We start from the raw sequence: 23109 nt of genomic DNA, 5'->3' as shown, positions 1-23109 counted from the left end.
TGCTGCTGTGCCAAAGCTCTGAACTCCTCTGACCCTAGTCCAGATCACCAGATTATCTGACCAGAGGCAAGGACGCACTCTGTGCAAGTAAACAGATAATTAACTCAAAACTTGATTTGTAAGGGCAAAGGGACTCTCTTCTTGTATTTGGGCATCCTGCCAACCCAGGGGACCATGGACATTTGAACTTGAACACAGAAAAGTGACTCAGAACCGTGGTGGTGGCACAGGAGAGAATGGACATGTGCCAGGACTGAGCCATGAAGGAAAGAGCTCAGCTGTACCTGCCAGAGGAAAGCTTTTCTGGGGGGCCTGAAAACAGCAGAAAACACTGATCTGTGCCTGGGCTGAGAAATAAAAGTGCCCAAACTTTTATGCCTAACGCATTCAGGAGTTGGGAAGAAAAGGGAAGGTGATGCTTAAGGAGACCTAATGAAGGAGACCAGGTACAATCTTCAGCAAAGAACAACCCCTTGTTGCTACTCCTCCAATGAAGGTCCAGCTCCAGAGAACAGGAAGCCCTGTGCCATATGGCACCAGCTATGAAAGGTGCCCTGTGGAGCACAGGGAGAAGTCCACAGCCACCTGGCAGTGATCAGGGACTCTGGCAACCCACGCAGTGCTCAGCACCACAGGAAGTTTAATTTGGTGGAGAACTTGGAGAGTATATTACAAAGGGCACTAAGACACCACTGGCAAAGCTTCTCATTAAATTGCCAGAGATGACACTAAGACAGGGGGTTGGAAGAAAAATGTCAGTGATGTGACTGCAGACAAGTAAATTGCACATTCCTCTCCAGCAGGCAGGTCACCCTGTCCTCCCTCCTTGCAGACAGGCTTTCCATCACTGCATCTCGGAGCCAAGGAAGAGCTGAGTGTTATTTCTGTACAACTGTAGACTAAACTGTTAGTTAAAGCCTCCACAACTGCAGCTTAGTTGCCAAAAAGGTACAGCTCCCAGTAGGATCCCTCTTCTCCCCCTTATCTGGTTCCAGTAAATCACCAAGGAGCTGGTCTGGCAACCAACACCAGAGGAATGCACTGGTGGGGGAAAAATGTTTCCTTCACTCCTGATGAAACCCCAGAAGTTTTATGTATAAGCTCTTCTCCTCTTCCTCACTGCTACTCCCTCTGTAGGAAGATCACAGCCAGAACCTGCCAGGCAACCCATCCTGTCACACAGAGCTTTGGTCCTTGTTATCTCACTCACCTCTTGAATTGCTCATTATGTCTCAGGGCAAAGCAGCCCTGAGGGTTGCTGGTCCATGGTTTCCAGGGAGCCTCAGCTGCTGCCCATGCACAGCACAGACTCAACTCTTCTTCAGTGCCACACACAGGCAGGAGGCTGCCTGGGCAAACATCTCCAACACTGCAAGGAGGGTTGTTTTCTTTCAGTGCCAGTTTGCATTACCCAAATTCCACAGGGGTGGCCAGTTCCTCTCACACAGGGATGGCCATGTCAGTCACATTATCCTCAGCAGGAGCCTGTGCTTCATCCATTTTTCTCAAAAATCACTTCCCCAAGGTATGTAAGGCAATCACAAAGGAGCCATGAATAAAACAAGGCTGGTGGAGACCACGCTAAGCTGGTTTGGGGCAGAAGCTGCACCTCCTTCCCTTCTGAGCAGCACCAAACCCAGCACTCCCAGCAGCTGAGCCCCAGGAAAGCCTCCCTGCACAGAGCACAGCAGCCTCCTTCCTCCTCACAAACTGCACGTGGTGGAGAGTTCCAGGCCAGGCATGTCTGTGGTGAGCAGAACCAGCCCAGGGTGAAAAGCACAGCAATTCCCTCCTGGCTCTGGACAGCTCAGGCATGGATATTCCCCAGCTGCCCTCACACAGGGCAAGGAGGAGTCTGTGCCCTCCTCAGCAAGGTGAGGGCTACATCTCCAGCCAAAATTCATCACTGTCCCCAAACCAGCAGAGCTTTGGGCCTCCCAGAGCAGAAGGGACAAGCAGGAACCAGAGGGGTTTGGCATTCTCAAGCCCCTGCACATGGCCTGCTGTCCCAGGCAGTGATGCCTTGGAAAGGGGCATCCTCAGGGAGGCAGCTCCCAGGAATGCAGCCTGGATGGATGTGGGGGTGGACACCGGGCTATCTGCTGGCCTTCACCACTCTGCAGCTCCCCAGGGCTTCAAAGGGGAACCCTCCAGCTGCAGCCAGACCACCCATTCAGCCCCCATAGCCAGGACAGAACCATTTCTGGAGGCTTCTGATTTGCTCTCCTCTCTTCAGTCACAACCTCCACAGCACAAAGATTACACACTGAGCTCTAATCCTGGAAGGAAACATGGTCATGGTCCTGTGATGGCACCAAAAACACAAAAACTGCTTTAATTTTCATGATGGACTCCCTCTGGTCTTGCCCATTTTGGTTATTCAAGTCTTATATCCCAACTAAAGGGGTTTTTTTTTGCTTTCCCCTCACCATCCTTACCCTCAGGAAAAGGTTTGCTTAGACATAGCAAAGACTGAAATTAGACCTCACACTTCTTTTTTAAAAGGGTTGTCATAACTCAGGAACTATTCAACTCACTTCCCCAGCACAGGAAGATTATTCCTCAGTTTATCTCAGTCTTAGCTAGTTGGCTAAAAAAATTATTTTTCAGAAGTGATTTTCCAGCAATTCATTTTCAAATGCATTTTTTAACATTCAGTGAAGAGAAACCTGACTTTTACTAGAAGTTTAGCTCTCCTGGGAATCCTGCAATCCTGACCCTGATAAAACCAGACCAGGTTTTGAAGGAGAAAAAAAATTATGATGCAGAAGTAAAACTTCCTCTGGCAACAGTTTCAATGGTGGTCTTTTTTCCACAGTGTTTATTATGTCTTCAATCAAGGTAAGACAGACATTCCATTTTCCTTTTTTTTTTTTTTTTGTACTCATGGCTCCAGTCCCTGGATCCCTGTTTATGCACACAGCAAAGCAACCAGACTCAGCAAGATGTGAGCACAGAAAAGACACAATATTTTGAAATATCCCAGTCAAGCAATGCTGTGTTTTAGCTCAGCTTTTCAGCCCCTGAATGCACCTTCTAAATACTTGAATTTGCTTGATATATGGGAGCTCACAGCCACTGAAATCACCAGGGACCTTCTCTGCACATCTCCATGCTACAAAACAGATGCACTTCATACTCAGAGGAAAAAAAATATTCCTCATTCTCACACACATCTTGGAAGCAAAGGACTGGAAGCACTGTCAGTGCCAGAAATCCTCAAATCCTCCACGATCTCCATATGGACTAAAGGCGCTATCAGCTCACAGGGTTAAAAAAATATTAAAATAGATGTAAAAACAGCATTGCAACAAACAAGACAGGATGGGGAGTGCCCTAAAACCCAAATTATCAGCAGCCTGAAGGGATCTACTCTCCCACCTTGCTCTTGCACAGAGCTGATGGCAGCACCAGGAGATGGTGGAGTAGATGGCCCTAAAAGCACACTGGAACCCAGCACTACAGTCATAAACATGGCTGGGAGGTTCCCCTTCTGCAAACATAAGGATGCTTCTGAAAGTCACACTGTAGCATCTTCCAGTGACCAAACAGCCTTGGCTCTAAGCTAAGTTGGCAGCCTGAGCAGGAAGTTGACTCTTTGTGAGCCTCAAGCAGACTTTTTTTCTGTAATGGAATGCCTGTGAGAAGCTTCAAGTACCTCAGGACAATTTAACTTCCCAGCCACTCAGAACAGGACTTCAGCCTGTGACTCTTGCTCCAAAAAGGAGTGACCAAGCTCTGTGCTTGACTTCACCCTGTGCCACCAACAGCAAACCATGATCTGCAGAGACAGCCTTGCTGAGAGGGAAAGCAGAAGGGAGACTGCTGAGCAAGCACAGCCCGGGCTGCTCACAGCTCCCACCTCTGATAAGAGATTCCCCAGGCACCAGCTGGAGCACCAAACAGCCCCCAAGATCAGCTCAACACACAGAAAGGGCTCCCCATGACTCCCACATGCCCTACAGACACCGCTTGCCCTGGCACGGGGCAGCACAGAGGCTGCACCCCTATCTCCAGTGCCCCTGAGCTCACTGAAACACCCAACAGGAGCCCTTGTACACCTGCAGATAAAACACAGGGGCTGCAGCAAGAACCTCTGTTTTGGAATACACGTAGGAAAAAACCCCATGGACAGAGTCGAAGGGGAATTGCGTGACAAGCGCGTGGGCAGTGCCATCAGCCACCCTCTGCCCAGCACTGGCACCAGTGCCAGGCTCCATTCAAAGGCAGCTCAGCAGGGTGCAGGCAGCCAGAGCCTTCCCGGCCCACAGCAAGGTCCAGGCTGTCTCAGGGAGAGCAGGTAATGGCTTGAAGTCAAACCAACCCTGCAGCAATGAGCAAAACTTGTGTCTTGCAGCAACACCTTCACAGTGCCAACGTGAGCCCTGGAGCTCCCACTCCCCCTCCAACAGCCCACCTATTCCATCCAGCAACACTTACCACAGGACTGCAATCCTGCTTCTCATAAACAGGAGACCACGCCAGTCACCACCACAACTAACAGCAACACACACTCCAAAAGCCACTGGCTCCTTCAGACTGGCTTTCTCCAGTTCTGACTCCCCATAAAAGCCCTGCACAGGCACACGGGGAAGGGGACAAAAGGGCACTGCTGGTAGAGGCAACTTGGCAGAGCAGTCCTCGTGCTCCCTGCAGCCACGTGATGATGGTCCTCACGTCCCTGACTCAGCACAGAGGAAGCACAGCTGTCATGATTTCCAGTGCTGGAGGCTCTGTGTGGCTGGCAGTGTCAGCACTACCACCAGATATGTCAGACCCCTCTTTCTGATCAGGAAGGACCATCCTGAATTCCACAGGTACAGGTGGGTTGTGTGTGTGACCAGACCTCCCTTCCCACTGCACGCCTTGTCTGCCCCAGGGATTGCCCCTTCTCTTGTGCTGACCATGGCACAACACAGATCAGGCATAATCAGCACTGAGAAGAAGCCTTAAAACTGGGCTTTTTAAATCAGAAACCATTTATTTCCACTGGCATCAGGCACAGCCCCAACAGACAACTTCAAGACAGAGGGGAGACACATGACAGAGATAAGCAACCAAACCAAGTGAAAACTCCATTTCTGACCTGCACCCCAAGCTTTAGGAGAACCAACAAACCAGGAAGACTGTAAATAGAAATCAAACAACTAAAACATCTGGGGGGGACAAAGAAAGCCACTGGACAGCCCTCTCACAGGTGTCTATCCCCAAGGGGCATCTGCCAAAGCTTGTGGGGAGCTGGCACAGATGGGGGTACCAAAAGGAAGCTGCACTGAGCCTGTTACTCTGCACAGCAGTGGAGAAGAAGGAAGAGAGACACCCACAAACAGGAATGCAGTCCTGTGACCAGCCAAGGTTTTCTTCTTTCACCCACTAATGACACCAGACAGGCGGGTTAGTGACTTGTGTCAGGAAGAGAAGCCCCATGGACACAAGGCCAGGAGGAAGGAAAGACGTGGCAGCAGCAGAAGGAGCAGAGCTGTGGTGGAGGTGGCATTTCTCCTGTGCCTGGTCTCCTCTGAACCTCATTGCAGTGAAGACTTTCTGTGTATTAATTTGTGGTATTAGGCCAGGAGACCCCTGAGTCAAAAACAAACAGATCTTCTCTTACTCCTCTTTGAGTATGAATGCAAACCATTAGACTAAAAAATTTTGTTTACACCAGCCTGTGCCAGTCTTGAATTAGCTGTTTTCCTTTTTAGTAAAAGAAGACCTGGCAAGGAAAGTGGTCCTTTCCAAAACAAAAGCAGTTCACAGAAGCAGGTGCTCAGGCCCAGGTTATTTAACACTGCCTTCACCAGCCCTTGCATCAGCCTTTTCTCCAGAGCTCTGCCGTGTGGAGATCACATTTCCCATCAGTATGAGGATGTCAGTGTGGCCAGACAAGTGGCTGTGCTTGTTGTGGCCTGCACAGGCTCCCTGCTTTGGGTGGGATCACCACACAAGTGAATTCCTGGGCTCCTGGGGAAGGAAAGCACACTGGGAAACCTCAAACCTTCCCTGCTCCACAAGCCTCCATGGAACAGGGCTGGGTGACAAGCCATGGGCCAGTGTTTGGCTTTCACTAGGCAGGAAGGTTCCCTACACCTTGTATTTGTCTATCACTTTCTTCCCGCATACTTAAAACAAAATTTGCCAACACATCCCACAACTTCCCATTAACCAGGAGCAGCTCAGTAAAGAAGAGTGGAAAGCAGAACCTCACACAAAACCAGGAAAGTGCCTCTGTGCACTTCCACCTGCTCAGAATTCCCAATCCAAACTGAGGCACTGGCTGCAGCAGCACCTAAAGCAGGGAAAGGAACACAAAAGCTGTTGTGGTTTTCTGTGAAACAAAAGTTACTCTCACTGTGCAAGGTCTCTTCTACCCAGACCCTGACACACAGGCTCAGACATTGCCAAAACTTCTATTTTAGGCACAAGTCAGATGTGGAAGGTACATCAGTCAGTCTGGATCTTGAAATGCTGCATATCTGAGCTTTCACTGTCACACTTGCATGTTTTCTGGCCCAGGGGTCTTATTCAAGGCCAGCAGAGCAGCTGCAATAGCAAGGAAGAGAACAAGAGGAACAGCTTTACTGAGGCAGAAAGTAACTCTGTGCTGTGGGGATACTCAGGCCACACAGCAAGCCCAGGGAACCCAAGGATTTAGAGGCATTATCCAACACAAAAATTAATTCAAACTTGCCAAGCTGCCTCAACAGAAAGCAACCCAGAATTATTGAATTTACACAATTCCTTTCACCAAATAAAAGCCTGACTCTGAACCTTTAAACAAGGGCTTGGGGCACCTCCCCAGCTTAGGCACCTGGACACCTTCCTTCACATGGATGAACATGAGCCAGCACAGAAAAACAGGAGCTCAGGGTTACAGGTAAACAAAACCTGAGAATGGCAAGTAAACTGATCCCCTTGTGAACTAATACTGTTCCCCAGATTCCCCTCCAAAGCAGGGACAAATCCAGAGCACCACACTCCAGCCACTGTCTGAAAGAGGAACCAGGGTCTCACCACCACCAATACTCAGGAGCTGGGACAAGTCTGCAGGAGTTTTAAATCACCCTATTGGCAGGCAAGGCTGCAAAACCTCAGGAGCAACCCATTCAGGCAAGGATTTTGCATGGTCCAGGTCCTGCTGAAGATGTTTCTTTAAGATCAAGGGTAAGATGGTGGGTCTGGGAAATTGCCATTTTTCAGCCAAGCATCGAAGATGGATGAAGATTCCTCTTCGAAAAGGAATGGAAGAGGAAAGGTGCCAGCCCACAAAGGGCTGGCCTAGTTCTCTCTATTCTGCCAGACCCCCTTCTCTCTCCACTCCCCACTCCTGGGTTAGGGTTATGCTTAGAGTTACAGTCAGGGGGTAGGGCTATGGTTAGGGTTAGGCTTCTCTGTTGTGTTAGGACTAGGGTCTGGGTGTTTTTTTAATGTTAATGGCGCAGCATCATCGGCACCTGAGAGCCCAAGGCTGCCACCTTTTCTCTTGGCACAAAGCTCAGTCCCTCCTTGGCACCAGTGGGTCTGGGAAATTGCCATTTTTCAGCCAAGAACTGAAGACGGACAAAGATCCCTCTTGGAAAAGGAATCGAAAGAGGAAAGGTGCCAGCTCACAAAGGGCTGGCCTAGTTCTCTCTATTCTGCCAGACCCCCTCCTCTCTTCACTCCCCACTCCTGGGTTAGGGTTACTGTTAAGAGTTTTCAGCAGCCTCTTCTGAAGGTGTTGTGCCCTGTGCTGCCACAGGCACGGCTGGAGTTCAGCTCCTCCCAACAGGCTGTTTGCTCACCCTGTGCCTGAGTTTGTTGAGGGTTGGGGTGACAGGTTGTGACTTTCCTGCAGCCTCTATAGGTGCTATAGATGGGGTCAGTAACCACAGACTTTGAGCTCTTCCACCAGAAAATTTGGGCAGCAAAACCCTCTAACACTGTTCTCCTTTGGGAGGTTTCCTTTGAAATCAACAGCTGGAAAAGCATCACAGGAACACAGTGAAAGAGATCTTGCAGAGGTTTAGGGACTGTCAGGATCTTTGACCAGAACAGTATGTTTTAGGGATTCATTTATTAAAAGAAATATAAATTTAAATTTAAGAAAAAGAAATAAATTTAATATTTATTTATTAAAAAGAAAACCAAGCATTGTTTGTGTGGAGCTGAGACATTGTACTTTTAAGGCATTTTCCTCTGAGGATGTGGGGTCTTTTCAGACATTAGAAGCCTGTCTCTCCCATGTTTCTGTGTGGGATGGAGGTGTCTGCATGATCCTTGCATCCCATGGTAACTCAAGAGGAGAGTTGTCCCTCTGCTCTGCCTGCCCTACCAAAGAATGTGCAGTCATCCTACAACCCTCCCTGCCTGCCCTGGGTACACCAACCTGAGGTGGATTTCACTTTTTAAAGCATTTATGAAATACAGGCAAGTTAACAGTCCCTCCCCTGCAACCAAACAGACACAGGCAGACCTCAGAACATCAATTCCATACCCAAAATGGATGTCCCTGTGGCAAAAAGGGACACAGACCACAGGACATCAGACAACCCGGGGAGTAAGAGAGTTCACAGGCTGAAAGGCTGATCCCAAGTTGCAAATATCACAGCTCTCCAACTCCCCAGCACAATCAACATAAACAGAAGACACTTGACCCAGGATTTCTCTTTCTCTGTGTAACAGGAGCTACTCCTCTTACCTCCAGCAGCTACACACAGAACCCTGTTACACAACCAAGGCTTGCACAATCCTTGCAGGCATTTTATCAGTTTGCTCCTCCAAAGCTTGGAGTCAGCTGGAGCCCAGAGATGCAGCAATGACCCATGAAAGGGATGGAAGCCAGTCAACTGATGTGTTTCACAAGCAACCACGCAGCAAGACCCACTGTGCTTGCCAGCACTGCCAAGTCGGACCTACCAGCTCCCTAAACTGGTTGCTAAACATTTCCAGCAGATTTCCCATGCACTGCCACAGCCAAATGTTCCCAAGGATAAAAATCCCACCCCATCTTTAACTCCAAACCCCACCATCTCCATTCCACACAGTGAGAAAGGAAGGTAAATTAGTCAATAACTCTGCAAAGGAATAACTGGAGGCATAGATGTGGATGATTACTAAGCAAAAATACTACAATAATCTGCCACCACAGGTCATAAATCTTTGGACTTGTGGCCCTGCAGAAGCCAGCAGAGATGGCTTCTGGTCTTTCTGGATTCCATGAGTGATCAGCAGCACATAATCAGCTCCAAGGTTTACTTGGGGATAAGCAGCAAGAGATTACGAGTGGCCTGTAATTATTTGTTCTGATCTATAGAATTTCAAAGGCTATAAAAAAGGAATCTTGGCAGAGGTGCACCTGTCACTGTAGGGCTGGTGACTCACTCTCCACAATGCCATGTACAAAGTAATCTCATCACAGGGATCAAATGATCACATTGGGAAAGAAACTTACACAAGTTTGACAAATTGTGTTTTTAGAGGCAGGAGAGTCCATGTCAGGAAAGAAAACAAAGTTCAGTGTCCAAAGAGGTAACCGTGGGTGGTTTTCTTTTATACCAGAGGAATGAGATAGGGAGGAGATGGCAGGAGTGTAGCCCTGAGCAGGGCAGCCTTTTCCCTAGTCCTTCAGAACTGAGCAAACACACAACCTTTGCTGCATCACAACAGGCAAAGGAGAGAGCAAAGATCAAATGGGGTTTTAGTCAAACACAGTTCCACACGTTGTTTTTGCTGAGGACAAACTGGGTGAAGACACCATTGCTCCCAACACCCACTGCCAGCCAACCCAACTGCACACACAAACACTCCACAACCTGTGACACTCAATAGAAAGGGCTTACCTTGCACCTGTGGGTCTGCAAAAGGAAGCACTGATGGGGCCTGTGAGCTCCAGCACAAAGGGTGGAGAGCAGCAGGAAAAGCCTCCCCGGAGACAAGACAAGTTGTGGCCAAGTTTTGGTCGTACGGCCTCGCCAAGATCCTCCAGCTGCTCTGGAAGAAACAAAATAAAAGTTGCAGAAGGCACTTACTTGCTCAACCCTGGCTGCCCAAAAGGCACCACCCCAGAGGCTGTTAAATGAACAAGAGTCACCTGCAAAGTGATGACAAGCAAGAGATTTTTCTTTGTCTCAAATAGAGCGAGACTAATCAACAGAGGGTTAAGCCAGATGTGTGACACTACCCCCTCCTTTCTGCCCACTCTTCAAGGCTTTCAGACCTGAGATTAAAAGAAAGCACTCAGTTGTGTCAGTGCTTCTTCCTGTACCACCTGTATCCTCCCTGCTTCTTAGGAACCTGTTCTGCAAATGAACTTCTCCTGCACCATCACATCCACAGGCAACACTCAGACACACTCCAAGCCATGCACACCCTGGTTTGGTGCAGTCAACCAGCACAAGATGCATATGAAGAAAAACCTGTGCTGGGACAATGCTGGGTTCTCCAGGAAGGGTCTGGCTCATCAGCCCTTCCCAGACAAAACACCAATTTCCTCATCTGCAGCACATTAATCAGTGAGATGCTTTGCATGCAACAGCTCATTGGGGTTTCTCAGAGAACTACAGAAATACTGGAGGGAAGCCCATGCCCTTCTATCTGGCATCCCTGCACCCCACTAAGCACAGCTCTGTGCCTAACAAAACCCAAGAAACCCCACAGCTCCTCTCCACAGCCCACACAGACTGTAGAGCTCTCTGTAAGAAGGGATGTCCCCCACCAACGCCATCACTGAGTCACTTCCAGAATTCAGAAACAGAGACCTGACCCTTCCTTGTGCTTTTTCAGCTTCTCAGCTAGACATATGACTCTGCTTTTGAAAAGGAGCTCTGGAATACAAACACATTTCACTTTTCCAGACTCCCATCAGAAAGCCTCGGTACACATTCCACTCAGCATTCCTGTTTCTATTTACACTCTGAAAGGTAAACCCAAGGTCTAAACACTGGCAGAACAAAGCACACTCCATGCTGCACCAGCACTGCTTAGTCCTTCAAGTAAGACAACTTCCTAAGAACCAATTCCAGGCCGATGACTAATTCCCAAAACCATCATCCAGGTGTCCTCACCCCCTCCAGCCTTAACATTCCCAAATAGGGGTTTTTCCATTATTTCTTTTGACAAGCACGTTCCCTAAGTGAGTAACTTCACTCTCCCAGGCAATTTCATCAGGAAAAGAGAGCGGCAAAGAGTCTTCCCACACCCCAGCAGTTTATAAAGTGTCACAACAAAAGCAAAGCAGCCCAGCCTGCAGCGAAGGTGTCAGTTAAATGCTGGGAATAACGTTCTACAGGGAAGTGCCAGAAAATTAAGCTCATTAAAGGCTTTTAACCAACAACAGCCTGGGATGGGAATAAGTCTGAGCAACCCTTCAGTGCTGTGGAAGCAAGACAGGGCAGGCATCATTCCCCTCCCTGGCTGCCCATCCTGCCTTGCATCCCCTCCTCAGCCCCACCATGGGGTGCTGGCCAGACCCTGCCCCACAGTCCCCGGGGAGCCAGGCATGATGGGGGTACCCCAAATTACAGGGGGGCCACTCATGCCAGCCCCCCATACAGGAGACCCTGGTGACACCAGTCTGCCCAGTAACAGGGTGCTCAGCCACACCAGACCCCCCAAATAACAGAGGCCTCTGGTCATCCCAGTCCCCTGCAAATAACAGGGGATCAGTCACATCAGAACCCCCAAATAACAGGGGATCAGTCACATCAGAACCCCCAAATAACAGGGGATCAGTAACACCATACCCCCAAAGTAACAGGGGATCAGTAACACCAGAACCCCCAAATAACAGGGGATCAGTCACACCAGACCCCCAAAGTAACAGGGGATCAGTCACACCAGACCCCCAAATAACAGGGGATCAGTCACACCAGACCCCCAAAATAACAGGGGATCAGTCACACCAGACCCCCCAGATAACAGGGGATCAGTCACACCAGACCCCCAAAATAACAGGGGATCAGTCACACCAGACCCCTCAAATAACAGGGGATCAGTCACACCAGACCCCCCAGATAACAGGGGATCAGTCACACCAGACCCCCCAGATAACAGGGGGCTCTAATCATCCTAATTCCTGCCAAGTAACAGGGGACCAGTCACATCAGACCCCCCAAATGACAGGGAAATCTGGTCATCCCAGTCCCCCCTCAATACCCTGAAGAAGAGGGATCCATAAAAGGGATCCGGTCACACCAAGTTCCCCAAATAAGAGGGGATCAGTCACATCAGACCCCCAAATAACAGGGAAGTCTGGCCATCCCAGTCGCCCCCAACACCCTGAATAAGAGGGGCCTCCAGACATCTCAGTATCCTCCCCATAACAGGGGTCCAGTCACACCAGTCCCCAGATAACAGGGGGCTCTGGTCACAGCAGTCCCCCCCAAATAAAAGAGGGTGCATTCACACTGACCTTCCCCCAAATAACAACGGGGCCACTCTCACCAGCCTCGCCATACTCGGGACCGCATTCACCCCACTGCTCCCAGTAACAGCGAGCCAGCCACACCAGTCCCCCCAGTATAACAGAGGCACCCCCATCCCACCCATCAGGGGATGCCGCCCGCCCCTCCCCATCACAGAGCACTCGCTGCCCCTCAGCCCCACGCCCGCGGTACCGCCCCGGTGTCCCCGCGGAGTTCCGCGCCCGGCGCCGGCCTGGCCCGTCTGCCCGCGGTACCGCCCCGGTGTCCCCGCGGGGTTCCGCACCCACCGCCGGCCCGACCCGTACCGGTGTCCCCGCGGAGTTCCGCACCCAGCGCCGGCCCGGCCCGTCTGCCCGCGGTGGCTCCGCGGCCCCGGCGCGGCCGGCACGTACCGCGGCCCGCACCACTCGGGCAGGCGCGAGGGGACACGCTCCGCCCCTGCCGCCCGCCAATAGGCTGCGAGCGCGCCAGTCCTTGGAGATTCCCCCCTGCGGCAGCGCGTTGGTTTGGCCCCAGGAACCAGGGGGCTCTTAAAGGGACAGGCGCGCCGGAAGGGGCCCGGGGTGAGGTGGGGTCAGGTGTGGTTGGCAAGGGGCGGTTTTGGGTTAGGATTAGGATGGGGTGTGGCCAAGGTGGGGGTCAGGGTGCAGGGGGTCAGAGGTCACAGTGGGTGTAAGCAGGGAGTCGGGTGAGAAGTGTGGGGAAGGCCTGGGGCAAATTGGAGGGGTGAAAACGAGGACAGGGTTGAGGCCAGCAATGGAGCTGGGGCGGGATGAGGGGTTGGGGGCAGAGTTCAGGTCAGGTTCGGGGTCAAGGTGGGGGTAAGTTTTAGGGTAAGGGCTGGGGGCATGGAGTAGTCATGTTTGGGGTCACAGTGGTGCCATGGGCTGGGGTCAGTTTTGGACATGGGCTCTGCCTGAGCCAGGACTCCCAGACCCGAGCCCCGTCTGTGGCCACATGCGGTGCCTGGGGGCACGTGGTGCTGCTGTGGGACCCCTCAGGTTCCCCCAGGGCACTGCCTGGTGCAGGGCCCACAGGGGGTCAGGGAACCCTGGGCTGGAGGCTCCCGGAGAACCAGGGAGTCTGCTCTGCCTGGCACAAGGAAATGCTCCTGATTTAACCACAGACAACATGTTTTGGATGTTTTGGGGCAGCCTTTCCCTCGACACTCAGGCTGCCACCGTGGGGAGTTGCACAAGCAGCTCCGGAATCATCCCCAGCTGTCCCAGGGGGGATTTCACAACCCAGACCCCCAGACCGCAGGTCCCACAGGGAGCTGCTCTCCTCTCTCCTTTAGGGAAGCTGGGTCACAACTCTGCTAAGTCCAGCCTGGCCAAAGCCAGGCACAGGGCTCGCCCTGAGCCCTCAGAGCAGCCCCAGGTCATGTGGGGTCACCCTGGGCTGTGTCCCCTCCCACTGGCACATCCAGAGTCACCATCCTGACGCTATCGCTGTGTTGACGCTCACTGCAGAGTCAATAAACCCTCGGGAAGGTGCAAAGTCTGAGCTGGGGCTGGCAGGCACCTGAGGGACCAGGAGGGGTGTGAGGAGGGGGCACTGACCCCAGAAGCACCAGCCCTGGGGCAGCGATGGCCAGGCCTGCAGGGACACCCCCTTTCATGGTGGCATCAAGCAGAGGGTTAGAGGGGTGTGAGGATGCTCAGGCACTGCTGCCACCCACATCAGTTTTGGGATCAACCCCATGGAATTGCCCTGGGGTGACTCTGGTCTGTGACTGCCCCCCACGGGGTGAATGACCATGGGTTAAAGATCAAAGTGGCACTGAGAGGACGGTAGGACAGAGCAGGTTCTTGGTTTGGGGTCATCCCATCAGGTGCTCGGACTGGGGACAGGAATTACAGCACAGCCTGTCCCATTCTGTGCCAGCAGGGAAGGGGCTGGGGTCTCATCACACCCAGCCCAAACCCCCCAGGGGGACAAGGCAGAGCCCTGCCAGCCCACAGAGACCTGCTGGGTTAGTGCTTTGTCACCACACCTGTTTCTCCCACCTCTCCAACTCTCCTCCATCCCCCACCACACGCTGGGGATGGACTTTGGGCCACGAAACCCTCAACAGTGCCAGCAAACAAGGTGGGACCCCGTGGGACAGCCATGGAGGTGGTGTCTGGCAGCATCCTGGTCCTGGCACAGGGAACCTGGTCCCCAGTCAGGGTAACTGCAAGGGTGTGCTTTGCCATGAATGAATGAGTGACAGGAAAGCAAAGGAACACAGACCTGTTTTTCTCCCAGCATCAGTGTCTCCTGCCAGGCCTCCCCACTGTGCAGGACCCCACTGGCTCCCAGATGGGCAGCAATGCAGGTCCAGGTCAGTTCTGCTTTCCTCATGCACCCTCCACTCCTGTTCTCTTGCACCATAGAGGGTGCAGAGAGGTAGAGGACAGAGCTGGGCTCTTCCAGAGCATCCTTCCTGCATCAGAACAACTGTCCAGAGCACAGGGAGCAGCTGGCTCAGCTCCCAGCACTTGTCCCCAGAGTTTGTCGCTCTGAGTGACCCCCTGAGGACACAGAGTCAACCTAAGGGGCGTTCTGGGCTCTCTGCACACCCTGACTCCAGGGCAGACGCAGTCCTGGCACTGCATGAAGTGGCTGCTTTACTGGGAATACACCAGAGGCACGCACTAACAAACCTCCAGGGACAGCACGTTCCCAGGGACAGCCATGCCAAGGCCAGCCATCCCGGGCTGAACTGGAAGGTTAACCACTTTTTGTTTTTCTCCTGCTTTAGGAATTTCAGTTCTCTGTCTCCCCACCAAGGAAATGAGCTGGTACTGCAACGTGCAGTGAGTGAGTAACTCTGCTGTGAGCTTAGTTGGCCAAACACCGAAGCCCTGTGTGTTTTACCTCTCTCTCTTCCAAATTTAATTCCTTTTCTGGGCCTTAGACACATTTGCAAATGTCTCATCTCAACCCCTTTCCTCCCTCCCAGCAACTTCCCTTCCCCAGGCAAGGAGTTCTGAGCTTGCCACCAACCCTGGGGAACTGGGACTTGCTTGGACTCCACTGCTGGAGAAGCAGGTGGTCTTTGGCTCATTTACACACCAGCGTTTCACTGGGAAACAGCTGCAGGGAACAGACTTCTCTAGAAAATAAATCCTCACAAACATCCATTTGAAGGGCACTGAAGGAACAACACATTGCACTGGACAAGTAGGTGCAGCTGGACTTGGAACAGCACTAGGAACATGGTGGTCAGAGGGACCAAGGTCTCCAAGAAGCTCCTAAAAGAGCTGGGAGCAGAAGGGGGGAAAAAATAAGCAGTTTTGTGTCTGTCTGGCATGTCCTATTCCCAGGGCTCACCTGGAAGGCTGTGGCAGTTGTCTTGTCCCAGCATGGAAAGATGAGTGGCTGGTGCTGGATCCTTCCCAGGCAGGAATGTCCCCCGGGGCCAAGGGGCCCAGCTCACCCTCTGGAAGGAGGTTTTGCTGTCTGTTCCCCACTCCAGCCAGGATGGGGCCGTTCCTGCTGCCAGCAGTGACTCCTACAGGCCAGGGCTTCCTCTACCACTGTAACTGCTGCCTGGAAATGCGCCATCCCTTTGACAGCTCTGCAGGGAGAGTGAATCTCTGACCAGATGAACTGATAAGAGTTGGAAAGGAAAAACAACCCGTTTGCAGCGTTTTGCGGTGTGCAGTTCCGCTTGTGGCCAGTGCGCGACCGAAGCCACCAGCCTGACACGGAGCTGGCACCCATCAGCCACCGCAGTCCATCCCACAGATCCCGCCCCACAGATCCCAGCCCACCCAGCCCACCAGCCGGAGGGAACTGCTCCACCTCTCCATTCGAAAGCAAACCCAGAGACTGTAGTAATTTGTCTTTCAGATTGTATTTCAAGTTCCCAATCTGCAGGTATAAAACGTTCATGATTGCTACCAGACTGCCATCACCTTTCTGGAAAAATCAGTGATAAAATTCCTGTGTTTAAGGGCAAGGATTTCACAAGGAGAAAGAATCAAGGCATTAATGGGAGTAGAGTATTAGCATTTCAATGTTATCTCTAGTATTTCTTTCCTGGTATTAAAAACATGCTTTTAAATTCCAAACAAGCTCCTTATCCTGCTCTTGCTTCACACTAAACAAGTAACAATCCAATTCCTGCCAGCAGGAAAGACAGGACCATTAAGCCAATTCCATTTGTGATCTCATGGAGGAGTGACACAATCAGGAACAAGATGGAGCTGCCCCCCAGCACCAGGCTGGTTCTCCAATTGCTGTGTCCTCCTGCAGAAAGCCCTGTCCACCTTTGCAAGAACTTCTTACTAATGTCTTACTTATCTGATTTCTCAGATTTCTCAGCATTCACTTTGGTCTTCCCCCGAAGGAAAGCCCCTGTAAGGCCACACATGTAATTCCAGAGGGGCTGCTGGAAACGTGAAGTAGCTGTATGGGAATATGGGGCTTCTTCAGATGGAAAAGAGAGGCACAGATGTGCTCTGGAAGATGAAGCTGCCAGAGCTGCCTCTGACCAGGCTCACCATGAGCACAGAAGAGCCCTGAGGCTGCTGTGTTTTCAGGAGAGAGGCACTGCAAGAACATCTTCAAGAGCAGTAATGGCACTTGGTGCTTCATGCAGCATATATTTTTGGAGCACAACAAAACTCTGAGCAGAGTCAAAGGTAACAGCTGAGGTCTTGGCTGATTTAGAGACACAAAGACAGCAGATTCCTCCTGTGCATGGCACAGCACAGCAGCCACACAGCTGGGAATAAAGCTCAAATCCCAGTAACTGGACCAAACTCCTTCATTATAGCCACAGGCACCAAATAGTGCATCCTGCTCCAAATCCTTTGCTGAAAACTCCCCTCTCCCACACACCTGCCCACCAGCTCTGAAGAAAACAGAGAGAGATTGTGCTAATACTGGTGGGTGAGACTTCTAAAGCTGAGTAGTGTGAACACTCCCAATGGCATTGCTACATTCCTTGGATTTATAAACATTTGCTCCACACAAGGCCAAAATCCCATACTGAAGAGTCTCCCACTACTTCCCATGCATCTGAGGTTCCCTTATCAACAAGTGCTGGTGACAGGCTGAGCTGGTGCAGTGCTACCAGAAAATGAAGACAACATGTTGATGCAGGCACAGACTGCAGCTAAGAAGGACCATCAGCATTTTACAGCTGTGTTTTGGAGTGGCAGAAAAGGGTGTTCTGTGTTCCACTGTCTTGCCACAAATTGGTTTAACAAGCCCCCTCCAAGGCATTCAGTGGAGAAGTCACCAGTAGAAGAGATATCTGTCCTCCTCCACTGAAGTTATAAACTAAGGTCTCCATGATTCCCAACTCTTTTTGGTCCCAGCTATGTCACATCTCTCAATAAGACAGGAGTGTAAATGGGACACTTGCTTTTTGCAGCAGCCTGGTTAAACTCCAGTGTTTTGACAGTGAGGTTCCTATCTTGGCTTAGGAAACTGGTGCACTGGATCTCCAGTGGCAGTGTGGGAAAAGGCAGCAAAGAGAAAAGACTTCAAAAGGATGAGAAGTGCACAGAGCTGATACAGCCCCATCCCCAGCAATATCAAAAAGTAAAAAAAAAAAAAAGGAAATACAAGTAGACTGTGTGAGGGGGCAGGGGAATGGCTTACATTGGAGCTACCAACCCATTCCAACCATCACCCTGAACACAGCAAAGATGTCAGCACTGCTGTGTGAGCATCACACAATGTCCTGCCCCTGTGAGTCCTGCTGCTCCCTGGAGGACTAGTACACCTGGACTCTGGTAAAATCAGCTGAAACAGGAGCCACTGTGGCTGCTGGATACCCTGGTGCCTGCTGCACACCAGGCAGAGCACCCACACCTGCAGCTGGCTGTGGCCCAGGCGGGCACAGGTGCTGAGGGGCAGAGAACGTGCCCAGCTGGCAGAGCTGTCCCGGCGAGGCTGCACTGTGGGCCTGCCCACAACACTCCCCAAAGGCACCTCTGGCTTGGCAGTGGGAAGAACTGAGGCTGTGTCCTGCAGCACGGCCCTGCTGAGATCCCTCGTGTCCTGGAGAGCAGCTGTGATGAAACCCCTGGCTCTGAGCACTGGGATGCTGCAACTGGGAAGCAGGAAGGGCCGGAGGCGAAGGGCAGGAGTAGCTTTGGGTGGGGTAAGTGCCTGGTGCAGGGTTAATCCTGGGCAGGAAGAAAACAAAGAGTTACACTGTGCTCAGAACTGGCATTGCCTAATTAGCGCTGGAAGTGCCCTGAGGGTTGATTTCCTCCTGACCAGCGCTCAGAGAGGTCACTGCAATCCATCAGAGGGATTCACTACAATAGAAGCTCTTATTATAAGCAGGCCTTGAGTAAAAATAGGTTTACTGGCCTCCCAGGACAGCTGCTCCCACTCCCAACCCACACCAATCCCACACCCACTGAACAAGTGTGGTTCTTGGCCCCAGACTCTTCGTGCAAGCCAAACTGCAACTGTGCTTTGAGATTCCCATGCACATCCTCCCTGCTCTGTGAGGGGCACATCTGCCAAGGCATTGCCCAGAAGAAGTCACAGCTGCCAAGTGTTTATCAAGAAAACATAAAGGCCTTTGGTGTGAGTAAGAACCCCAAGTGTAGAGCAAAAAAAGTGGGAGAGTTAGAAATTAAATTAATTATTCAGAAGCAAGGACTAGAAAGTCTTTGCCAGCAGAAGGGATGACTCATCCAGCCAAAACAGGAGAGAGGAAATCTGCCTAGAAGCTGAAGCCTCTGGGACTTCAGGAGTGCTGCTCAGCCCACGCACAACATGCAGATGAGTGCTGAGAATCAAGGCAATATTCATGATGCCATGACTGCCAGATTGCCAGCAAGAACAAGAGACTGGCTCATGCTGAGGTTTTCAGGCTTGGATTTCTGTTTTTAAATTATTTGGGGTATGGGGTTGATTTTGGGTTGGTTGGGGTTTTTTAATTTTATTTGTGGTCCCAAACACGACATCAAAGCCTGGACCTCCTAGAAATGTGTCCTGTCTGGTGGCAAGTTGATGCCTGAATCTTATTAAATATTTAAAATGAAAACTAAGCCCAAACTATTAAGAATCAAAATAGTCAAAATGAAGCTCCAGAAGCACATACAGAAGTTGTGTCTTAGACAGACATGCAAATTTAGCTGCAGCAGTGGAACCATCCTAGAAACACCTTCCCACGCCCTGCTCGGTAGTCAAATATTCATGTAAATACCTTTGTGTCAGAGCAGTCTGTGTCACCTCACCAAAGGAAGCAGGTTCAGACACTGGGGTGCTGTGCACAGCAGGACTGGCCTGATGCTGACACAGCCTCAGCATGGAATAACACAGTCCCCTCTCCCAGAAGTTGCACTTGCTCAGGATGGAGAGTAAACCCACCACTGGTGCTGGATCTGCCTGCCCTCCCTGCAAGGACTCACATGTTTGAGTGCCCTGATGGACCTGGGGGACACTCCTGCTGCAGGAAAGGGTTGGTTTATGGCTTCCCCATCAATACAAACACCTGGGAATGCTTCCACTTCAAATAAAGCTTTCCCATGAGCTGATGGCTTAAACAATACACTGAATTTAACCCTTAATAGAAAACTATCTTTCCTCTTTGAAACTGAAATGACACCTTAGAACAGGTAACTATTTGACCTACATTTTCAAGCTTTTTAGAATACAGGTGAGTTCTCATGGCTTGTGATAAAATATATAAACTTAAAACCATCCCTGAATGTCAGCCATGGGCCCCAAGGTTTCTTTTCAGTAAAACAACATTGCCTTGACACTGGAAACCTGCTGAAAGGCTATAAAAGACCAAAAGGTCTACACTGAACTTTGTAAGTGACATCCTTGATTTATAATGCTCTGCTCCTACATAGGCTTGGACAGAACTCACTTCACAGCATTCCTGGGAGGCGAGGTGGGGCACCTAAAGATAAGGATCACACCCCAGGGAGCCACACAGCCAGGAGCAAATGCCTTAAACCCTAAAACCAGGGCAGAATTACACAACTTAGCATTCATGTCAGCCAGAGCTGCAATATCTCTGCATATGTACACACTGCCCTTGCAGCACAGGAGAGGTCTTTCACCTCCATTCAGCTTTCACTAAAGATCTGATTGAGTTAATGTGTGATAATTTATTGGTCCCAGTAATGCCATCAGTGTAACATCAAAGGTTGACTCTGCTCCCCCCAACGCCCACGGTATGAACTCAACAAGCACAATGCAGCTTTTAGAGGTGATTTAGTGCCTCTTATTATACCTCAAAATTCCCCTGCAAAATATTACATAGGAACTGCTGTACTTACTTGCTGCTTTCAGAGGCTCTTCTCTCTGCTAAGGACCCTGGGATGTACTTCAGCCCTGGGATCCTCTTTAGCAGAGTGAAAGGGAACACCCGGTCCAGCTTAGAACTCACTGACTCTGGAAAATCCAGGCAGAAACAGTAGCCAAGACCATCTGAAGGCAGGAGCACGTTAAGGAGGCCTGCAGACCAAACATACTCATTTCTAACACAGCCACACACCACATTCCTCTGCCCACAAACCACTTTCCCTGGAGAATTCTCCCAGTTCTACCCAGCACCACCCCCACAGACCATCTCCCTTCTCACTCCACATTCTCTGTGTGCACTAAAGAAGAATGAGGTAAAAAACCAACACAGAACAGGGTGGGATGAGGATGAGCAAAGCTGAGATGGGTGCCCAGGAGGTTCAGTGCATGTCAGGGAAGAGCAATGGGAAGCAGAAGGAAAAGGGGCACGGAGAGGCAGAATACAGGGAGAGCAGCGGGCTCAGGGAAGGGCTCAAGGAAATGCCCAGAAATGGGGGCTGAGGGGAGGGCCCAAGGTGTTCAGAGCAGAGGGTTTAATGCAGAACAAGAGCCCAGGAATCCCCACAAAACCAGTGCACTTTGGCAGCAAGAACCACAGCACCACCTTCCCACTGCAAACCAACAACCCCACCCTGGCTCAGTCCTTCCCACTTGGAAAGGATACAGGCTCCCCCAACCAGGAGCCCACACAGGTTACCCAACAAAGAAGAGTGGGGGATAACCCAGGCTATGCAGAGCACAAACCAGGGCACCAGCACCACTGGCACCCTGCACCCAAAAACCAGAGTCCTCTTCATGCGTGAGCGGGTGGTGGACACACCCAGCATGGCAAAAGCCACTGGCAGGAATCCATTGGCATCTCCCACCTCTGACACCTGGGACAGAAGGGGCTCCAGGAGGAAGTAGAGGAGGGCAGAGAGCACAGAGAAGGTGATGGTGAGGAAGCAGTGCTTTGCTGTGCCCACGTTCCTCTCAAAGCTGCCAGCAAAGTACCAGATGGCAACGGCACCGCAGGTGAGGGAGGCCAGGTCTTCATAGACAAAGATGTGGGTGACCAACCTGTGAACTGAGCACAGACAGGCAGTGGATTTGCTTTAAACCACAATGAAATGCTTGAGCAGAGGGAAAGTGAGCCCACGGGATTAATTAATAGCTTATCTTTCTATGTTGGTGTAGAGGAGAAGGAACTGGAGGGCTTTAAAACCAGACATAAATAACCAGATAAAACAAGTGCTGTCTTGGGTATCACAAACATATGGGCTGACTCTTTGCTGCTTCCTGGGGAGCTGCCTGGAAAAAAGCAACAGCATCTGTAGCAAATTTCAATCTCGTTAAAAGATAAGGCAAGAGACATAAAAAGAGCTGTTGCAGTTGCAATGATTTTGGCAAAAAATGCTGCTTCTTAAACTGCTGGAAGGCTGACTTTCCTCACCAAAATGCCTGGAGGTGATCACACCTCAGAGGTGCTCCCAGGCCCTCGGCAAAGCTGATCTCCTGGGCACTCGGTGAGGGTGGAGGTAAAGAATTCCCCACCTCCCTCCCATCAACCTCATTCTCACAGCCAGGAAAACAGCAGTGAAAAACAAACCAACCCGGTGCCACCCCTGGAGACCCGTGGGGAGGTGGTGGAGTTCACCCATCAGCTCAGAGAACCACAGTGCTAAAGGGAATCACTCAGGGAATAGCACAGGGACTGAGGAAAGCAAACCCCTCCAGCTCCTGGAAGCATAAATACACTGTCCTTGATGTCGTGGGCCAGGGATGGGGGCAAGGGGGAGCAGCCTGATGGAGGGGGGCTGAGATGGGTGCCCAGGAGGCTCAGTGCACGTCAGGGAAGAGCATGGGAAGAGGAAGGAAAAGGGGCACGGAGAGGCAGGACAGAGGGGGAGCAGCGGGCTCAGGGAGGGGCTCGAGGAAACGCTCACAACTGGGGGCTGAGGGGAGGGCCCAAGGGGTCCAGAGCGGGACACGGGGACGGCCCTGCGAGGGAATACACAAAAATTCCACTGGGGATTTGGAGAAGGCCGGGAATGTGAGGATAGAAAGGCTCCGCTGGCGTTTGGTGAAGGAACATAACGGGGGCTACAAAAAGGCTCTGTGATGATATGGGGAAGATCCAGAATGAGGGGATACAAAGACTCCGTTGGGGAAGGCCTGGAATGGGAGACCCATGGCGGGGACAGGGGATCAAGGAGGCAGCGACTGCTCCCGCGGGCGGTCCCCGCTCACCTTCCCCGTCGCGCAGGGCGGCGGGGCGCAGCGCGGCGGCGGAGCGGGCGGCGGGGACACCCCGCAGCATCCCGAGTGCGGAGGCACCGACCGAGAGCAGCACCGTGAGGGTGGCGGCGGCCGGCGGGGCCCTGGGCGGCGCCATTGCTGCCCCGCGCGCCCGCCGCTTCCGGCCGCCGCCGGAAGGCCTGGCCGTTACCAT

The 23109-nt window shown here is 51.6% G+C and overlaps 2 protein-coding genes across 5 annotated transcripts in view; both read right to left on the bottom strand.

Annotated features, from left to right (window-relative positions):
• Positions 1 to 15741, bottom strand: part of POR (cytochrome p450 oxidoreductase) — a 32906-nt gene extending 17165 nt beyond the window's left edge. The window contains exons 1-2 of one of the 4 annotated variants that reach the window (XM_071575394.1): positions 15720 to 15741; positions 9819 to 9964 (exon numbers count right to left, since the gene is read on the bottom strand). The gene's annotated coding sequence lies outside the window, so the exon portion shown is untranslated. Of the gene's footprint in view, positions 1 to 4440; positions 4600 to 9818; positions 9970 to 12706; positions 12861 to 15719 lie in introns of those variants that run through there. The other 3 variants (XM_071575391.1, XM_071575392.1, XM_071575393.1) reach the window with 3 other exon arrangements.
• Positions 15742 to 16195: 454 nt separating this feature from the next.
• On the bottom strand, positions 16196 to 23109 carry RHBDD2 (rhomboid domain containing 2). Its single transcript, XM_071575233.1, has 4 exons — positions 22908 to 23109; positions 21343 to 21744; positions 20654 to 20804; positions 16196 to 18532 (listed from the first exon to the last, which is right to left on the bottom strand). Exons 1-4 carry the CDS (start codon positions 23107 to 23109, stop codon positions 18118 to 18120), a joined length of 1170 nt encoding a protein of 389 aa, XP_071431334.1. The 3' UTR covers positions 16196 to 18117.

The sequence above is a fragment of the Pithys albifrons genome, chromosome 21 (assembly GCF_047495875.1).
Source record: "Pithys albifrons albifrons isolate INPA30051 chromosome 21, PitAlb_v1, whole genome shotgun sequence".
NCBI classification, from domain to species: Eukaryota; Metazoa; Chordata; class Aves; order Passeriformes; family Thamnophilidae; genus Pithys; species Pithys albifrons.
This window is presented reverse-complemented; position numbering and strand designations above follow the sequence as displayed.

Bases quoted from the DNA above. Each gene is read 5' to 3' on its own strand.
- RHBDD2 (XM_071575233.1), bottom strand. From the start codon at position 23,109: ATGGTAACGGCCAGGCCTTCCGGCGGCGGCCGGAAGCGGCGGGCGCGC. The intron at 21,745-22,907 runs GTGAGCGGGGAC...GTCTGTGCTCAG, and splicing joins CGCCCTGCGCGACGGGGAAG to TTCACAGGTTGGTCACCCAC. The intron at 20,805-21,342 runs GTATCCTTTCCA...TCCTGCCTTCAG, and splicing joins GCTCCTGGTTGGGGGAGCCT to ATGGTCTTGGCTACTGTTTC.